Source organism: Sphaerodactylus townsendi, linkage group LG07 (genome assembly GCF_021028975.2).
Source record: "Sphaerodactylus townsendi isolate TG3544 linkage group LG07, MPM_Stown_v2.3, whole genome shotgun sequence".
Lineage (NCBI taxonomy): Eukaryota > Metazoa > Chordata > Lepidosauria > Squamata > Sphaerodactylidae > Sphaerodactylus > Sphaerodactylus townsendi.
In genome coordinates, this window is record NC_059431.1 from 63004495 (window position 1) to 63023266 (window position 18772).

The 18772-nt window shown below is 40.7% G+C and overlaps 1 protein-coding gene across 1 annotated transcript; it reads left to right on the top strand.

The window, feature by feature from the left end:
- The first annotated feature begins 6425 nt into the window (after positions 1 to 6425).
- On the top strand, positions 6426 to 17259 carry ISOC1 (isochorismatase domain containing 1). Its single transcript, XM_048504365.1, has 7 exons — positions 6426 to 6431; positions 8301 to 8375; positions 8465 to 9013; positions 14052 to 14171; positions 14279 to 14482; positions 14711 to 14827; positions 16784 to 17259. The coding sequence occupies exons 1-7, from the start codon at positions 6426 to 6428 to the stop codon at positions 16928 to 16930; spliced, it is 1218 nt and encodes a 405-aa protein (XP_048360322.1). The 3' UTR covers positions 16931 to 17259.
- Positions 17260 to 18772: the final 1513 nt, after the last annotated feature.

Genomic DNA, 18772 nt, shown 5'->3' on the forward strand with positions numbered 1-18772 from the left:
ATATGATTGAATGTTCCATAATATTATCTCTCATGACTTTCATATGAATGTCATCATAGTTAAGTTTCCTCCCATATTCTTATGGAAGATATGGATGATATTTAAAGAAAAGAATAAAGCTACAATGCAGTCATCTGATGTTGCGTTTATTTAATGAAGACAAGTTTATTTAATGCAGACAGATGGTAATTGTTACACAATAACAAAAAATGGTTGGAAAAAATGAAACTGCTAAAAAGTGGGTAGAGAATAAATAATAATATATCCCTAACTCAAAGGACACTGATTTGAGATTTTTGTTTCTAATATGTGTATATATTAAGTGCCATTAAGTCACTTCCAACTCATGGCAACTCCATATGCCAACATCCTCCAAAACATCCTATTGTTAACAGCCTTGCTCAGATCCTGTAATTTGAGGGCTATGTATTCCTTTATAAAGTCAATCCATCTCACGTTGGGTCTTCCTGCTGCCTTCAGCTTTTTCTAGCATTATAGTCTTTTCCAGTGACTCTCGTTTTCTCATAATGTGACCAAAGTAGCCTCAATTTAGCCATTTAGCTTCTATTTTATTTTACACTAGCGGGCCTGGCCACGTGTTGCTGTGGCTCAGTCTGGTGAATTGGAAAAGAAAAGGGGAAGCGAACGGTTCGAACATGTGCCATTGCACAATGCTTGCAAGGGAGGGGAGGGGTGAGGGGCCCCTCACTCCCCTCCCTCTCTCCCATTCCCTTGCATGGCACCCCGCCCCGTCCCTCCCTAACGTTCCCCTTCCTCTGCTAGGGTGGGTGGGCCATGTCCAGGTGGCGGACCCTGTCTCTTTCACTCCCTTCCCTTGCAGGTGAATTACCTACAAAGCTTTAAAACAGTGCTGGGGAGGTGGTTGATGAGCATTTACATTGGTGTTCAAATTGGTCATGAACGTTTGGAATGCAACAATACAACAACCTTTATTAGGCATATTAAAAATAGGCTCCAGAGCGTTACAGACATTTCTGAAGTACAAATCAAAAGTACATTAAAAACACAGACAGATAAACTGTATCTAGCATTGGATGTTACTTAGAAAATTCTGTCACTTGTAAAAGAAATGTTGTTACTTTTTCCAAGAGCATGGCCTCTGTGTTATTTAACAAAGCTCCACAACAGAGTTGTCAGAGTCTCTTTCAGATTTGTCTAAGACCCGCCCAGGAGAGAAATTCCTAATACCCACTTATCTTGGACAGTCAAGTATAATGTGAGCAAGCGTCTCCACTTGGTTTTTACAGTGTGGACAGACCCGATCCTGGAGAGGGATAGATAGGGTAGCTTAACTCCTTCTGTAATGGCCGATGGAAAAGTATTGCATCTGGCCCTTATAATAATCCATCTCTGTTGGGGTTCAGTTAATAGTTCAAGATATTTGGCTATGTGCCCCTGTTCTGGTACTATTTTGACAGAAAGGGGTCAGCATGATTTATTTGCTTGGCCCAGCAAGATTTGGTATTCCTGTTCTAGAAGTCTGCTTTTTAAGGTTTGCAGAATCTCTCTGGGTGACAGCATACAGAGATCTTCAAGTATTAAACCTAGAGAGTGGATTTTTGATTTAAGAAGTTGATACCATTCAGAGGCAAATAGGTCTTGGGACAAATATATGTTAAACTGCGCCATCATCAGAGTTAAAACATAGTTTGATTCAATACTTGAAATGTATTCAGCCATGCTCTTTTGTTCTTCAAAGTAAGGTTTTGACCTCAGTTTCTAAGCATTGAGTACAGCATAGTATGGTGCAGAGTGTGTGGTACCCCAAAGTATTTTTGTAGAGGAAGCCAGATTGTATTCTTTTCCAACTGAGTTGTTCCCATGCAGCTATCCACTTAGGGGAACTTCTATAGGAGAAGTTAGCTTGAATCTACCTTGGAGTTGAAAACCTTTAGAGCTGCGGGGACATATCCCCTTCCCCTGGAATGAAAAAAACTTACCACCGCTGAAGCAGTGTGATAGCTTCCTTTTATAGCAGTGTCTCTGTGTCTGGCCCAAGTGGCTTTGTGATGAAAGGTTAGGCCTAAATATTTAAAGGACTTGGATTGTTCAACCTTAATCCCATTGATAAGCCATCTGGAGGGCTTAAACACATTGGAAAAAATGACAATTTTTGATTTTTCTTGGTTTAAGGATAGGAAATTAGATGTACAGTACTCCATAGTTTTTCTAAGAAGCCTTTTAAGACCCACTTGAGACCTAGAGATCAGTATCACGTCATCAGCGTAAAGTAGGAGTGGTATGGGTTTGTTTGAAAGAGCGTTTGGTCCAGCAAACCCCCGGACCCTCCCTCACCTTCCCCTTCCTCCACTAGGGTGGGCAGGCCATGTCCAGATGACGGGCCCCATCTTTTTCACTCCAGATGGCAGCGGTTTTCAAGGAAGGCATGGTTGTTGCCCTTGTATCAGAGGGTGTTGCTTGGGCGGCCAGCAGATGGCGCTGTTGCGGAACAGAACTGTGGTCCCAACTGTCACAGATGTGGCATGTACACAATAAGTGGCACAGCTGTGACATGTACACAACAGGAGGTGTGGAAACAGCATGGAAACCTGGCCGCACGCAAATGCGACGTTGTGTGAAAATTTCAAAGCAATCGGTCCAGTAGTTTGGGAGATTACCTGTCAGCAGAAAAACGCACTGATAGATTTTTATATATATAGATTACTGAGGCAGAAGTTCCTTTTATATTCTGCTGCTTTCATCACTTCAGTGACCTCTGCACTACATCTGTATTTTAGCCACAAGCCTTATTTTAATTAGTTTTCTTTTCTGTTCCATATACTCCAGATCACGCCTACACAGCCCTGAAAACCAACAACTAGCTGATTTCAGCCATGAAAGCCTTCAACAACACACTATTCCCTATATATTCTCAAAAATGAATGCTCTGAATTACAGTGTGTAACAAAAATCACTGACTTAACTGCTGTTCATGTAAGGTATTTTCTTAAACAGTACAGGAAAAAAAACCTGAACAAAGTGATATGTGAAGACCGTGTGTCTAACTGGTTGTATTTTTCATAGTATTCTGAAAACCTTTTAAAAATGGATTTAATACGCTGAAATAAATAAAGAGAAACAGGGTAGTTATGTTTTACATTTTGTTGAGAGTAGGTAACCAACTGGCCAAGAAAAAATGTCCTATCCATTTAATAGAGGTTCTGTTGAGAATAGGGTAACCAACTAGCTAAGAAAAAATCTCCGGTCTATCTGACAGAGCTTTCTTGAGTGAAAATGACCTTGTCAGCAGGGCAGTCCAATTCAGCTGGGTGGGGACAAATTCCCCTCTGGCCCGGTGCACTTCTGTGCTGGCATGAGTGCTCATCTGCCAACCCAAAGGGCAAATGCACCAACAAGGGTGTAACTTACCCTAGTGGGCAAATGCTGCACAGCATCATAGTGCCCGACAGTGATGTAGGTATAGATTTTTAATGGGGTGGGTTTGGGGGACAGGGCCATGTCCCCAACCACCTTGGGGGCATGGCCATGCCTCCCCAAGCCCCACCCCCAGCCTCAGTGCTTATAAAAGCAGCTCTCCAAGGCCAGGGACAGCAGACTCCCCTGCTCCGCCCACCCCGCAACCCCGCCACCGACTGGGCTCCCAGCTGGCAGTCCCTTCTGCCCTCCCCTCTGGGTAGAGGCATAGCTAGGGAAAATGGAGCCCGGTGCAAAATCTGAGTTTTGCGCCGCCACCACCACCCCCCGGCATGGGCGGCTGCTGTGAACTGGAATCCACCCCCAAACAGCATCACTTTCAATGGTGTTTAAACTAGGGAGCCCAGATTCTCCTTTTAAATCCACCTTAATGGGAGAATCTGGGGTTCCCAGTTAAAACATTGAAAGTGATGCTGTTTTGGGGATAACTTTGGACCCCCTGAACCAAACCTCACAATTGGCACCCGACATGGAAGATGCTGCTTGTCTCTAGGCCACTAGCACTAGCACAAAACCCTCCACTGGTATAACCTGGGACATTCTGGGGCTGGGCAGGGGATGAAGCTGATCTTAGTTGGCTTCCACTACCCATCCAGCCTCTTTGCACTGGTAGAACCAGCCTCAGAGATACTATATGTTTTCGGTGGCATATCTCAGCTTTCCCCTGCAAGTGATGCTTGGAGGCTTTTCTTTTCAATTTTGGGTTTTCCAAGCTACAGGAAAGACCTCTGGAGAGGTGGGGTGGTGTAGTGGTGCCATCCCTGCCTGCAGCCTCCTCTGGATTGGGTTATAAGCTTTTCATGGCATGGACACAAATAACCTCACCTAAAAATTACTTTAGATCAAACCAGTATTAAAGAGACAGCTAGAAATACCATTTTCAAAGCTGGCAACTCTAGTTAAATTTCTCTCATATTGCTTTAACAGTACAGCAGCGCAATCATAAACATGGCTACACCAAAGCTACCCATAGATCTGGAAAAAAGCAATACGAGTAATGCAGACCTGTTGCTGTTATAAAGCATAGTTGCCATCTCCATGCCCCCTAAACACACACATTTTTCTGAACAAAGTACAGCTATTTTCTGTTAAAGTGGATTGCTTTTAGTTAGTACACTTAGTTTAGTCCTCAAAAACTGAAGCATTAGCAGAAGGGATGTAATTCTGGTGTAATGGCCTTTTGGATGAGATCAAGTGTACCCCTATAATTTGCTGATGTATTAAATGGAAATCAATCCAATTATCTTCTGGTTTTTAGTTGCAGCTATAATGGAACAATGATGTTCCATTGGAACAATGATGCTGCCTTGTTATTTTAAGGATTTGATATTATAGTGGTTATTCATAATTTATTGTTTTATTGGTCTATGTGGCCCTTGTACACCGCTCAGAGCCCTTTGGGGGTGAGCGGGTTATCAAATGTAATAAACAAATAAATAAATACAACAACAACAACAAATGGTGAGGTGGGGAGTCATTTAGTGTGCATCTCTGGAAACTCTGCAGAATCATTGCAGCACTGCAAATCTCTGCTAAACTTGTTCCACTAATTTCCAGTGGCCAAACTCATTCCAGAATCATTTCATTTAAACCAACAAGAATTAAAATTCTTAATTTTGTCTGAATCATGATCCAAATGTATATTTTAGAATTCTAAAAAAATCACAGGACTTTTTAATTCACAATTACTATGATGATAATTTAGGGAGTAATCTTAATTAAGTCTATTTGAAATAAATCTCATGTTATCCAATGAGGTTACTCCCAACAAGGTAATGTTGGGATTATACCTTAGTTAGGAAATAAAACAGAAAATGTATTATTTGATTCAATAACTATTTACCAATGATACGGTTCTTGTATTGATTAACTATAAATCAGGAGGTCCTCAGCCAGATATACTAGTGAGTTAAGCTGTTTACTGATTAATGTTTTGCTGCTGCTCTTTGGGGGTGCATGTCTATAGTGAGCAAAAGTAAGATATTCAGGCAGAAAAAAGGACCGAAAGTATAGATGCTTCTCACCAAAAGGACTCGAGATATGTGTACATATTCTGCATAAAGGTGTTGCTCCCTTTAGTATAAGAGCTTTTACACACAGCTTACCACAGGTAGATGTGTGACAGAAAAGGTGGCATAGATAGGACTGCTGCTTTCATTGTTGATCCTCTGCCTTGTTTTTTTATTGAAGAACCTACAGAGAAACTGGCATATGAATGTAGAAAGAAAAACATGCAGGAAAAGTATATATTTTATTTAAGGCCTTAGATTTGTCAGATAAGATTTTCTTTTGTGTGGAAACTCTCTTTCACTATTTCTGACTGCTAGTTCATTGCACTGAGAATGGTCCTTTTATGAATTTGATGTTGAAGTAACAAGAGAGGTAGAGCATTGCCACAGGAATAAGATAGGGAGCAAGGATATGAAAGACAACCTAATCTTGGTTTCAAGCTAGGAAAGACTTCCTTGAAGGCTACTTTACAAGTGAAAAAGTCATGCAGGTGCCTTCCCAATATACACTTGATGGGAAGTTGCTATTGGCAGCAACCTCCAACATGTTCAAATACATACTGAACTCATTTGCTCATAGGTGAATGGAAAAGCCAAAGGGTTACAGAAACAAAATGTAACCGCCATGGAGGATTTTCAGGCAACCTCTAACAATTAATAACCATATTATTTTAGAAAAATACTGGTCATATGAAGTTTAATGTTTTCAGTGAATTTGTGAATCAAGCAGAAGCATGTAATTTAAAATATCTCAAGTTCAGCAATTGATATGTGTCAGCAACTTCCTTTTCTGAACTAAATCCTGAAAGCAATTACTCTACTGCTGAGTTATAATGAATTCCTTGAGGCAAGAAACAGATTTCAGATTTAGAATTGTGCTCTCCTTTTCTACCCACATATTCTTCTGTAATAATAAAATGATCCGTCCGTTTGACTGTGGCATGAATACGCCATCAGAAAATGCAGGTAAGAATCTCAAAATTGGCCCCCAGCTTCAGGTTAGTTGCAGTGCCAGAAATAATGGGAATCTGAATATTCTGGGCAGCATAACCACCAGAAACACACACTCTTCCCCTCCCTCCATTAGAAGGAATTGTCTCTGGCAAGCACAACCCAAAAGGCAATAAAGCTAGGCATCTGAAAACTGGACACAAAGTTGAGGCAGTGCCAAAATGAAGGGACATCCTGACCTGGGGTATCTACAGAAGCATGCCAATGTTATTCTTAATGGACACTAGGGTGGTCTGTGGCAGGCATAATTCATCTGAAAATAAAGCTAGGACCCTCAAAATTGGCCACCAGCCTCAGGATGATAATGGGAGTTGTAGTGCCAAGCATTAAGAGAATTAAAACATTCTGGTCCAGGATACTTGCCAAAGAACATGCCCCTGAACTATTTGCAATGGGAGCTAAGATAGTTGGTTATGCAAATTAGACAAATGAAGCTAGTGGTTTCAAAATTGGTCACCAGTTTTAGGATAGGTAGGAGATGTTCAGTGCTAAAAATGAAGAGAGGTGTATCATCCTGGCATAGATTATCTCCCCAATATTCCTCTAGTATTTGGGAGAAGCTAGCAAGGGCAGGCAGCCTGGACAAGAAGAGTGAACAACATCCCTTCTTTTATAATACAAAAGGTGTTTAGTATATACTATCAGAGGTTGTACAGTGTAGTGGTTATTACAATCATGCTGTAATCAAAGAAATCAAGGTTCAAATCTCTACTCTGCCAGGTGAGATTGTAAAGTGACTTGGGGCCAGTCACAGCTTCTCAAACATTTGTTTGCCAAGAAGGCTTTATCCTATGCACTAGGGCCTAGGGCAGTGATGGCGAACCTTTTCGAGACCGAGTGCCCAAATGGCAACCCAAAACCCACATATTCATCGCAAAGTGCCAACACGGCAATTTAACCTGAATACTGAGGTTTTAGTTTAGAAACGCCTTACTCGGGAGTAAGCTTGGTAAAGCAACCGTGCAACACGTCGAATGGGTGAATCACGACCCTAAGAGGGTTTACTCGGAAGCAAGTCCCATTGCCAGCAACCGAGCTTACTCCCAGGTAAACGATTGTGCCCAGGCCAGCCTAGATGTGTGTGTGTGTGTGTGGGGGGGGGGACTCTGTGCACGCGTGCCCACAGAAAGGGCTCTGAGTGCCACCTCTGGCCCCCGTGCCAGAGGATCGCCACCACTGGCCTAGGGAATACTACAGCATTAGTATCACTTTTCTGCACTGAGGCCCAAGTTCGAAACAGTAGTAATAAGGAACATTATCATGTTATTTGTTATTATTTACAAATTATATTTGTTTACAATGCAGTCATACACTTTATGCAACTTACCACAGATATACCTGGGCTAAAGTGGAGAGGATCTCTCTGTCTGATCTGCTAACATACCTTAAGTGACTGGTGCAAAACAGGTGAGCAAATTAGTCACTCAAAGCAAATGACAATTCTGAAATGAGATGATTTGTAATTCCTTATTCAGCCTAGAGTTGCAGAAAAAGCCTGAATAACAAAGTGAAGTTTGTACACTTTTGCATTTCACAACATACTCTTGCCAGATAGTTTCCTGAGAAGCTCCAACATTATCTCAAATTTAAAAGGGCTGTTACATTAAACTTCAATGTGAAGGACACTTTCTTCGGAGTAAGTGCTATTTAATACCATGGGAATTACTTCGGAGAAGGTCTGCTTAAGATTCCTCCTCTAGTGCACCTTTTGGGGGGCGCCTCCTCTATGAACCGTAGCATTAGTAAAATTTTACAAAATGTGTGTATATTTGGGGGAGGTCCTTTTTCTACAAGCGCTTTCCTTTTATGTTTTGACATTTCCAGAGCTGCCTCCCAGCAGGTACAGTGGCCCCGGCGGCTGACAATCGAGACCAGCAGCCTCTTCCAGACACTCAACGTGTATGCAAGTGCTAGGGGACGTCCGCTCTGGAGCAACAGGCACGCGGTCGTGACAGCAGGACTCCTGGTCTCGTGGCTGCTGGGCTGAGGCGGAGGGAGCCGAAGGTAATCACTCGTGCTCACCGGGCGGCGTCTCGCCCACGCAGAGCAGAGGAGGGCCGGGCCCATGGGGGCGAGGAGGAGGAGGAATAGGAGCGAGGGGGGGGGGGGATGCAACGACGCCTCCAGTCTGGCCCGAAGCCGGCGGCGGCGGCACCACCCGGAGGAGGAGCTGCGGCAGCCACAGCGGCGGCGTGCAGCTGCAGAGATCGCCCCTGAACATGGCGGCAGCGCAACAGCCTTCCGCGGAAGCCGCCGCCCCTCTCCCGCCGAGCGGCAGCGGCGCCTGCTCGTCGTCGGCGCCCGTGCCGGTCCTCTTCTGCTTTTCCGTGTTCGCCAGGCCCTCGTCGGTGCCGCATAACGCCGGCTACGAGGTGCTGATCCAGAAGTTCCTGAGCCTCTACGGCGACCAGCTCGACATGCACCGCAAGTTCGTGGTGCAGCTTTTCTCTGAAGAGTGGAGCCAGTACATAGACCTGCCCAAGGGCTTCTTGGTGAGCGAGCGCTGCAAAGTGCGCCTGGTGCCGCTGCAGATACAGGTGGGTGGCGAAGGGCTGCCGTAGCCAGCCGTACTTCCTCTCTCCCTCGGATTTCCCCACACGCCCACCCACCTACCTAATATCCCATTAACTGTGTAGAATGACGAGTTGCTGTTTCCCCGCCGCCTGTTAGTCCGAAGGGCTATCCTTCGTTTCCTTTTTTTCCCTCCTACAGAGACTTGGAAGGCAACAGCTTTATTTCTACTAATCAAAACAATGTGAAGCATTTAAGTGGTGTCTTTAGAGTGCCTCAAAATGTTGCGCATGTATTTTTTCCTGAGTAATTCTGGTAACACACCTGCAAACCAGGCCGGTGGATGGAGAACAGGCGGAGTTTAAGAGTGTGGTGAGGAATTCTTGACTGAGGTGGGGTTTAAGCCACGGATTTTTTTGTATGGCACTCTAGGTCACTTCCCAAAAAATCCAGCCCTAGTCATGTTTAGTTAGGAAAACCCTGATTTCAGTAGGACTTACAGCTACATATACACCTGCTCTTCTATTTTAAACTTAAAATTGCAGACGGGGTACCGTGGCATAGAGAAAGGAGAAAATCATCCAATCATGGAGTGATGATGTGTTTTCAAAATTCTTTGTCCTTCGGAAGAAAGTCTGGAAGAGAAGGAAATTGAGAAGCGATGGATTGTTTCCTCACCTGTATTTTATAATCACATAGGAAATGGCTGTTCTGATCCCTGTTGACCTCAGCAAGTATGGCAATTGAGATGGGCTTGATTAATTTCAAAGTGGAAGTAAATTCAGCAAGCCATATTTTATTAGGAGCAATATCTGAAGTTACTGTGTGTGGAAACATAAGAAGTTCTCAGTCTCTGCATTGTGAAAGGTAGAGTAGGATGGATGGTATGCCCTGTGAAAAGGGAGCTGTAAGATCAACAGGGGCAACTTTTCAGTGATCATCAAGACAAACACAGCAGTTGATAGTTACAAGCAAAGAATTTATGCTGGATAGTGTGACCTGTTTTTTTTTTTTGTGCTATAGTAACTTCTTGATCCTGTTCAGTGTTAGCTATTCTTAAATTCAGCGTTTAAGTCTGTTGAATAGACTTTAGTTCCTTGGCAGTCCAATCCAGATGGGTGGTGGGAAATGGGCTGTGGGATTGGTGCTGGGCTGCGCTGATGCATTTTTCCTCTCTGCTGGTATAAAGGACACTTCTGCTGTTGGAGAGGGCAACGGTACCAGTGGCCAGGAGCCCCTCAGCACCGTGGCAGTGAAATCTGGAAGTGCACAGCAACGCTGGTGTCCGATTGGTTGACTTCCACCTGAACTTTAGGGCTGGGAACGCAAGGGCTTGGACTTACCTTTCAGTAGCATAACTTCATTAAGCCCTATGGAAGGCTCCAGGCAACTGTTTTTTCTCTTTTAGCTGCCTCCCCACGTCCCCTGGAAGCCTTCTGGAGCAGTGCAGTACTGGTGTCCCTGGCCACCTTAAGCTTTGGATTGTGCTGTTAGAAATTTCTGAAACTTGCTTTTCACAAAATGTGTTTAAATTGAAGTGTAAGCATCTCTTTATGGCATGTAAGGGATATCTTTCTCAAATTCGCGTAGTGCCAAGAGAAACAATGTACAATGCCTTTATGAGATCTTACCTAAAAATCATGAAAGGGTACTTGCATTTTCCTTCTTGAAATGTAACTTTGTGTGCTTCTTCAGCCATTTTTAAAATGTACAGAAAATGTTTAAAGGCGTTAACTAACGTGTATTGAGTGATCTCGAGTAAGCTTAGACTTTGAATTATCAAGCAACTTCATTAACGCTAATTACATATTGTAGAGGACCTGGAAAGTAATTGCTCTTATAAGCAGAACCCTAAAGTTTAAATATGTGTAAAAATGATTCTCCTAAAATCTCTCTCTAATGCACTTCCACTGCTGAAACATTTTGTTCTGATTTATAGGATTTTTATAGAAATTGTATTTTGTACCATTTTGTAGGATTCTAAAATAAGCATTTGTCAGTACTAAGGCATTAGATATTTACATTATGGAGTTATGGAAGTATAAGTGATATCTGAATAAATGTGACTGTATCAGTAATTCATGTTGTTTGTAATTCAGTAATTCATGTTGCATGCATATTAGACATAATGGTTTTAAGCAGTGTATTCCTTGTAGACTGATAAAATACCAAAGCCACAGGTAATTTGTAATATACTATGCACATTGTCTCCACCATAAATTACATTTATTTTAATGTCAGTGAAGTGAGTTTTGTATATCTACAGCTAATCCATTTAAGAACAGGATGCTAAATAACTGGCTGTTTGGCATATTTGTGTCCTATGAATGTTGTTGAAAGGCTATAGTCTTTCACAATCTGGGTAGGCCTATTTTAACCTGGTGGAACTTCTTCTGGTGCTATGCATGGAAGATCTGAACAATACAGAAGCTACTGGATTTGTGTGTTATATTCCATGAATAAGAGAATATCCCTGGAGTGAACATAGTAGTTCTACTGCCAGCATATCATTATGATAGTGTGTATATTAATGAAATAAAGATGTTTGATTATCTGCTTTTCAACCTATAAATTATTTGATTGTTTAAATAACTTTCCATATTAATAAACTTTAATACAGGTGCCACTTTAACATACTGAAAGATGTGTCAGATAACTTGGAATGTTATTATGCAAAAGCTACCACTTTCAGAGAAGGAAAAAATAGTATTTTCACTTTTCTCTTGTGTTATGCTGTGTAAAATGTTAATAGCTAAACCCTGTGAGTGTTTCCTGCAAAAAAAATCCCACTAATATTTCAGTCTTTAGAAGAGGTTGTAGCTTTCTAAATTTGTCGAAGTCAATGAGCTTAGATTGGTGTAACTCTGTGAGACTACTATCATATTTTTCTGGGAGTAAATCCACTGAGCACTGTTTGGTATTGGGCTGTGTGTGTTCCAGGCTTCAGTCTAAAGCACATTTACTGGCAAATGGAGCAAACTAAAATTAATAGGATTTTCACATAAACATGGATAAGATTACAATTAGCTGTTGTAAAGATTAACTATCATAAATACCCTGTTTATATTTGTGCCAACTGGACCCAAGGATTGTAACATTATTTTAAAAAAGAAATAGTGAAATAATTCAGAAATAAGCAGAATCCTATAGCCAGAATCCACAGGTATATCATTTCCATATATGCATTGGATGAGGGACAGCTGCCAGTTTTTCTTCCGTTGATAGCATCTTTATGTGCTGTTACTGGTTTTTTGACCTTTGAGGAAAGGGTCAGAGATTGCCATGGCAGGGAGATGGAAAATCCTATGCTTGTATGGCCCTTTAAATTTTGCTGCCTTAATGAAAATATTTTTGCATTATAACGTGCATACTTAAATAGTCAAAATTGCAAGAAGAAAATTGCAGATTACTATTAGAGGGTTGTCTTTACATTGAAAACAAGAGTACCTTTACAGTGCTGATCTGATTTATTTGTGTCCTGTTGGATTAAATCACATAAACTTATCTATAGGGTTCATGCACGCATGTGCTTATCTTTAAAATATTTTGCACGTACACCACTGTTGGATTATTTAATAGTGATGCGTATCTAGGAAGCTTCTTTTTTAGAAACTGTACAGTCTATATGAATACAGGTGATCAAAAATTAAATCCTGTACTACTTAATAGGGTCAAAACAGAAACTAAAAGTTTACATCCAAATAGGTTCTTAGGCTTCAGTTCTTTCTGAAAAGTAAATTGAGATCTTATGCAACATTTGCTGTTTGTCAGAAGGTTGACTTAGCCAGGAGTTAATATCTTGCATTCATGGCCTTTGCCCTCCATTAGATCATCTGGACTTCTTTCTGTGTGTTATGTAAAATTTCTAGGAATAAAGGTAAAGATAACATTTTAAGAGTGAAGGATGTGATACCACCATTGCTGTCCTCAGAACATGTACAGTTTTCTCTGTCAGGATCAAACTATGGAAGAAAAATCTACAAATTTTACAGTTTCAAGGTTGTGAATTCTAGTCAGATACTATCTATGAAGTTGTCAACACAATAGCTTCCACTCCAATCTGCAATCAGTCTTGCAGTGTAACACAAATTTGCAAGTTTTTTTTAAAAAAGATGCATAGAATGTGTAATTATATCAGATAGAGCAATAAAAAGAAAGAAATTATACAATTCAACAAGTATACAAGGAAAAATACATCTCTCTGTCATACTTGTTGGTATGCATGCACGCGGCAAAGCTGGAGTCATGCAGTGGGTGAAAAACTCACTGTGACCCCTTTTAGAATGCTATATCCGTCCTGACCTAAAAGGAGGGTGAAATAATGTCGCTTGTATTCTTTCCTTTAATTTTCCATCTTTCTAAATTTATGCTGTTAAAATTTTATTTCCAAAGCCTAATATTTTCAGTTTGCTTTTAAATTGCCACAGGTTTAACAATGCATTTTTGTTGTTAACTATATTTATGACTCTGGTTGTCATTTCTTTATATGAATATTTGTTAATGATTCTTGCCTTTTAAAGTTAGTAGAGATTATGAAAATGGCTAGCTGATGGCTAGTATGTTAGCAAAAATACATGGAATGTTTGATGGAAAATTTGGTATTGCCATGAAGAGATTTTTCCACATGTAGCTATTATTAAAAAAAATTAAAATCTAAAAATTAGTAGGACACTGAAGATTTAGAATACACATTTGATACCTGGCTCAAACACAGATAAGCCATATGCAGTTAATCTTAAAAATCCCAAGAACTGCACAATAAAAGGTTGTGGTAGTTCTTCTTTATCTCAAGCTTCCATTCCCATAGTACATAAAGATGAACCTGAGGGTTCAGTATTTATTTAGAACACATATAGGGGAATGGAAGCTTGAGATAGAGAAGAACCTTAAGGCTGATCACTATAAAAACATGACTCTCATGTAAAAAATCCTATTAGATGCAAATTGTGCATTTATTATGCAAGGGCTGTCCTACTTGGATTTAGCCAAGTTTTTAAATGTATATAATATATTCTGATTTGCAATATTAAATCTCTAAAGTTTTAATGTTCTTCATTCCTTCAGCTAACTACCCTGGGAAATCTCACACCTTCAAGCACTGTGTTTTTCTGTTGTGATATGCAAGAGAGATTCAGACCTGCTATCAAGTATTTTGGAGATATTATCAGTGTAGGGCAGCGATTGGTAAGTTTACTGGGTTTCTCAGTATAGTATTTGCTGCTATTGAGTCCTTACCATCACTATTTTATCACTGATAGTTTTATTTTCATCTGGGCATTTTCCTTTTGCAGCTTCAAGGTGCACGGATTTTAGGAATCCCTGTTATTGTAACAGAACAGTACCCTAAAGGTCTTGGGAACACAGTACAAGAAATTGACTTAACTGGAGCGAAACTGGTCTTACCCAAAACAAAGTTTTCTATGGTGTTGCCTGAAGTTGAGACTGCATTAGCAGAAATTCCTGGAGTTCGCAGTATTGTTTTATTTGGAGTTGAAGTAGGTACTATTATTATTTTTAACAGATTTTCTACTGCAATAGAATTTCCCTACTTAGGTAAAGGTTAAACATTTCTAAAGCTAACATTCAAACTTGTTTTTAAACATATTTATCTGATTCTGAAAGTGCGATATACAGATATTCAAGCTGTGAACACTCTTGTGCTTTTATTTGATTTCTCTTTATGTAATTATTGTTAAAAATGTTTTTTTCCATTTTCCCTTAAGACTCATGTGTGCATTCAACAGACAGCACTGGAATTGGTGGGCAGAGGTCTGGAAGTTCACATTGTGGCTGATGCAACCTCCTCAAGAAGTATGATGGATAGAATGTTTGCCCTAGAGGTAACTACTTTGGGGTGGATTTGTGTTGAAGCTAACTAAAGTGATCGTTAAAAGAAAGGTCTAAGGTTTATAGATGGCAAATGAGGCAGCAAGAAGGATGTGCATGGAGTGCCTAATTTTCTCCTTCCCTACTATTTCTTCTTTCCCTTCCTTGAAAGATTCAACAATTTTCCTATTTTTTGTTCTCGCCCATCACCCAGCTTTCAGCTTTTTCATCTTCCCTTCTGCAGGTAACTTCTATCCATTAAAAAAAATGACTGATGCTTTGCCAGACACTGTTGTGCAGTGGGGAAATTTGTGCAAGGGGGGGGGGGGTACCTTACCTTATCTTGTATCCTTGTTCCAACACTATTTTCTCCTTTTCTGTTTCTGACAACCTTTATTTGCTTTCTTCTCTCTTTCCCATTAATCAGCCAATCTACCTTTTATCTTTCCCCCTGCCTATGGTTATAGCTATTATTTTATAGAATCATGGGCTGTTTCTGCACAGCCCAATAACAGCGCCCTAGAAACGGTAAAAACACCATCCCTGGGGCGCTGTTTGCACAGCTGTGCTCGTGCCGCCCAAGTGGTGCAAAAACACTGCTTTTGAACCTCGCTTGGGGATCGAGGTTTTTCAAAAGTGGCACCTTGCAGCGAGTGGAAGGCAGCATTTTCCCTGCGCCAGCTCGAAACACCTCCTTCTGGCTTCCGTCACTCTGTGGAGGCTAGGGGACAAACCTCCTGTGCTTGCTGCCACCTCTCAGAGATTGATCAAAAGAGCTGGATGGCAGTTAAATAGAGTTGGTGATTCACCAAAAGCCCCACCTCTCAGAAGCCTGAAGCAAGCATGTGGCCAAAAACAAAGAAAACCCCCCACACAACCCAAAGCTTTCCCAAGCCCTCAAAAAACAAACTCACAAGCCCTCAAAAATACACACAGTTAAATATTTATCTTTAAGGATAACACCCCCCCTCCCCCCAAAAAACCAGAGCTCACCTTTTGTTCTCTTTTCATTGGCCTTCTACTCCCTTCTGTTGCCTCTCAGAGATTATGAATTATTTATCACTGCCTGTCTCTACTACAGATATACAGAGATATTCATTGCATAAGTGCCACGACTGGGCGGCCCTGGAAACCTGGGATATTCACAACCAGTTTCTTTATATGCTTCTTCCATCTTCCAGTCTTAGCAAATATGAGGAAATAATGTTAGGAGATCGTTGTGGCAAGTGAAATGAATTCTACAAGTCTACAAACCTAATTCAGAGTCCTTAATAAGCAAAAAGAATATTCAGTCTTTTTGGTGGAATAGGAAATGTACTTCAAGCCCATACTTTCTAAGATAGTCTTACAGGATTATGTTGTGCTCTAGTACAATCAACTGTCCACTATTTGAATGCTGGTTGAGGCTCAAGAATCTGTGTTTAGATGCAAAGCATTCAAAAGGTCAAGTTTTCTCTAGGCTGGGTAACCGTTCAGGGAGATATATAGTAAAGGTTTATGTTTTGGAACAGATTATTTGGTCTGATGTATAAATATGCCCAGATATTTCTGAGATTGTTAAGGCAGAATAATTTTGCACATTTTTTTTTGTTACTGTGGCACTAGTTAATTTCTAGAAACTTCATCAGTTTGGTAGGTTTCTCTGAAATTCATCTGTCTTCGTTCATCATCCTTTCATTTGGGAGTTGTATTTTGAAGCTTGTTACAATGAAATGGTTTTTACAGGCATGCTTCTAGATACTATTACATATGATTTGCATTACACATAGACTGAACCTCTCAGGCTGTATTTGTACAAACTTTGAAATGTTAATAGCCTCCTTTTTATTATGGTGATTTGAAGAATAGCACAAGGGGTCTAAAACCAAGAGTTTTTATTGTATCCATTGTTTTTATTATATTCATTGTGGTAAACTAACCAAAAAGATACATGGTGTGTCCTCATCCTTTATTTGCTTCTGCTTTTTCAGCGGCTTGCTCGCACTGGGATTATTGTTACTACCAGTGAAGCTATATTGTTGCAGCTGATAGCTGACAAAGATCATCCCAAATTTAAAGAAATCCAGAACCTCATTAAAGCAAGTGCTCCAGAGTCAGGACTTCTTTCCAAAGTATAAAGAGGGTGTCCTTAAAAGTACATTGGCAGTGAAAGAAGACTTAAAGCTGTAAGTACGTGCACATATAGAGAAATATAAAATTATAAATTGGTATATTTGTGCATGGCTTTGCTGTCCAAATGCCATTGTATGCAGTTAATCCCTATTCTTAAATCTGTTTGTCTGTACTAAAATGCATATTTCTGTGAATATTCTTTTGATTGTATAAACGTGTTGTGGTTTGTTTCAATTTTTGTACCAATAATATAGTTTTGAATTACAGAATAAAGTATGTTTTAATATTCTACAAATGAAATCATGTTTTAAATAAAATGAAATATACAGACACACACCTTTGAGCAAAAAAATTATTTATCATTAGATAAGCAAACAGTGGAACAAATAGCGTAGGTACATTATACTAGATAGATGAAACTTAATTAGCCTGGTGTTTGGTTACTCATTACTGAGTGGTGTTCAAAAGACCTGTTTAATAATGTTCCAACTGGAGCAATCTGTAGGTTAATGTTCATATTAAAATTATAGTACAATAAATGTAATAGTGTAGCAGGACCATGCACAAGGTAGAAAGAAACCTATTAAACCACTTCTACTGGAATTAAGTGTCAAATTTTAAGGTACTGTTTGCAAATAATATATCTGAGTGAATAAGTGCACAATAACAAAAATGAACAAAGCCATATTCAACAGGATCAACAAACCCATGTAAATAGCATAATACATATCGACAAATAAAACCTATGTCAACATGGTGCATAAGTCTCTTAAAGAAAGAACTGAGTCCTGAATTATTGTCACATAAATTCCGTTGATCTTTGTACAGTAAAAATCCTACAGGTAGATCATAGCCTGTGTGGATTCTTCCAAAAAGCTGGAATAGAAGACTGACCTTAAAATCATAAACACTTCTGTAAATGTTATGTTCAAACTCTACCTTTCCAAGTATTGAAAAAAACTTCTTTTTCTGGTTGGTTGGAGGATTTATTTTTAATCCCTTTATGTTTAGATTTAATGAGTTCTGTCCAGCTTCTGCATTCAATCTGTTAAGCTTTGATGGGGGTGGGGGGATCAGCTTTTTAAATTTAATGTTATCTTCTATGGTTTGAATGTAATAGGGTTTATAAGGAGTTGGACATAGAGAGAGAGCCTCCATGACGTCATGCAGTATTTTTTGGCTAGAAGTAAATCTGAATAGCAGTGCTTTAATACAGGCAACTGTTTCATTTTCTGAGTGATGTTGTTATAAAGTGTATGTAGGTTTTAGATGGCTGTTTTACAATATGATGCATACTATTGCGTGCAGATGTGCGGATTCCGCTTCCCTCACAAACCAAACACACACTTAAATTCATTGGAAAAGAAATGGCCGCAGCCCAGTTTATTAACAAATAATGCATAACTCTTTTGGAAGCTGGGCAGGCATATCGGGGCACATCCTGGCCACCAGGCAGCGAACCGCTGAACCTGGTCACTGTCAGCTCCAATAGCTGACCCCTGGCCCTTCGGGCAGCGCACCGCTGAACCTGGCACCATCCCCCAATGGGGACCGGGACAGAAGGTTACTAGCTGTCACTTGGGCACCTACCCATTTGTGACACCCCCTCCTGCCGGGGTAGCGAGCTTGAAACAGGGTTTCCAGGCCTGCATCCTCAAGCCCAGCCCTACCCCCAGACCTCTTATTGAGGCCCCCGCCTAGGGAGGTCTGGCATGCAAGCCTGCCTCCCCCAAAGGATGTGCCCCTATGCCCTGAATCCACCACTGAGCTGCAGCAAGCAGCTCCCGCCCCAGCTTCCCGAGCCTGGAGCCACCAGCCTATTGCGTGCCGCCCAGCCACTGCAATGG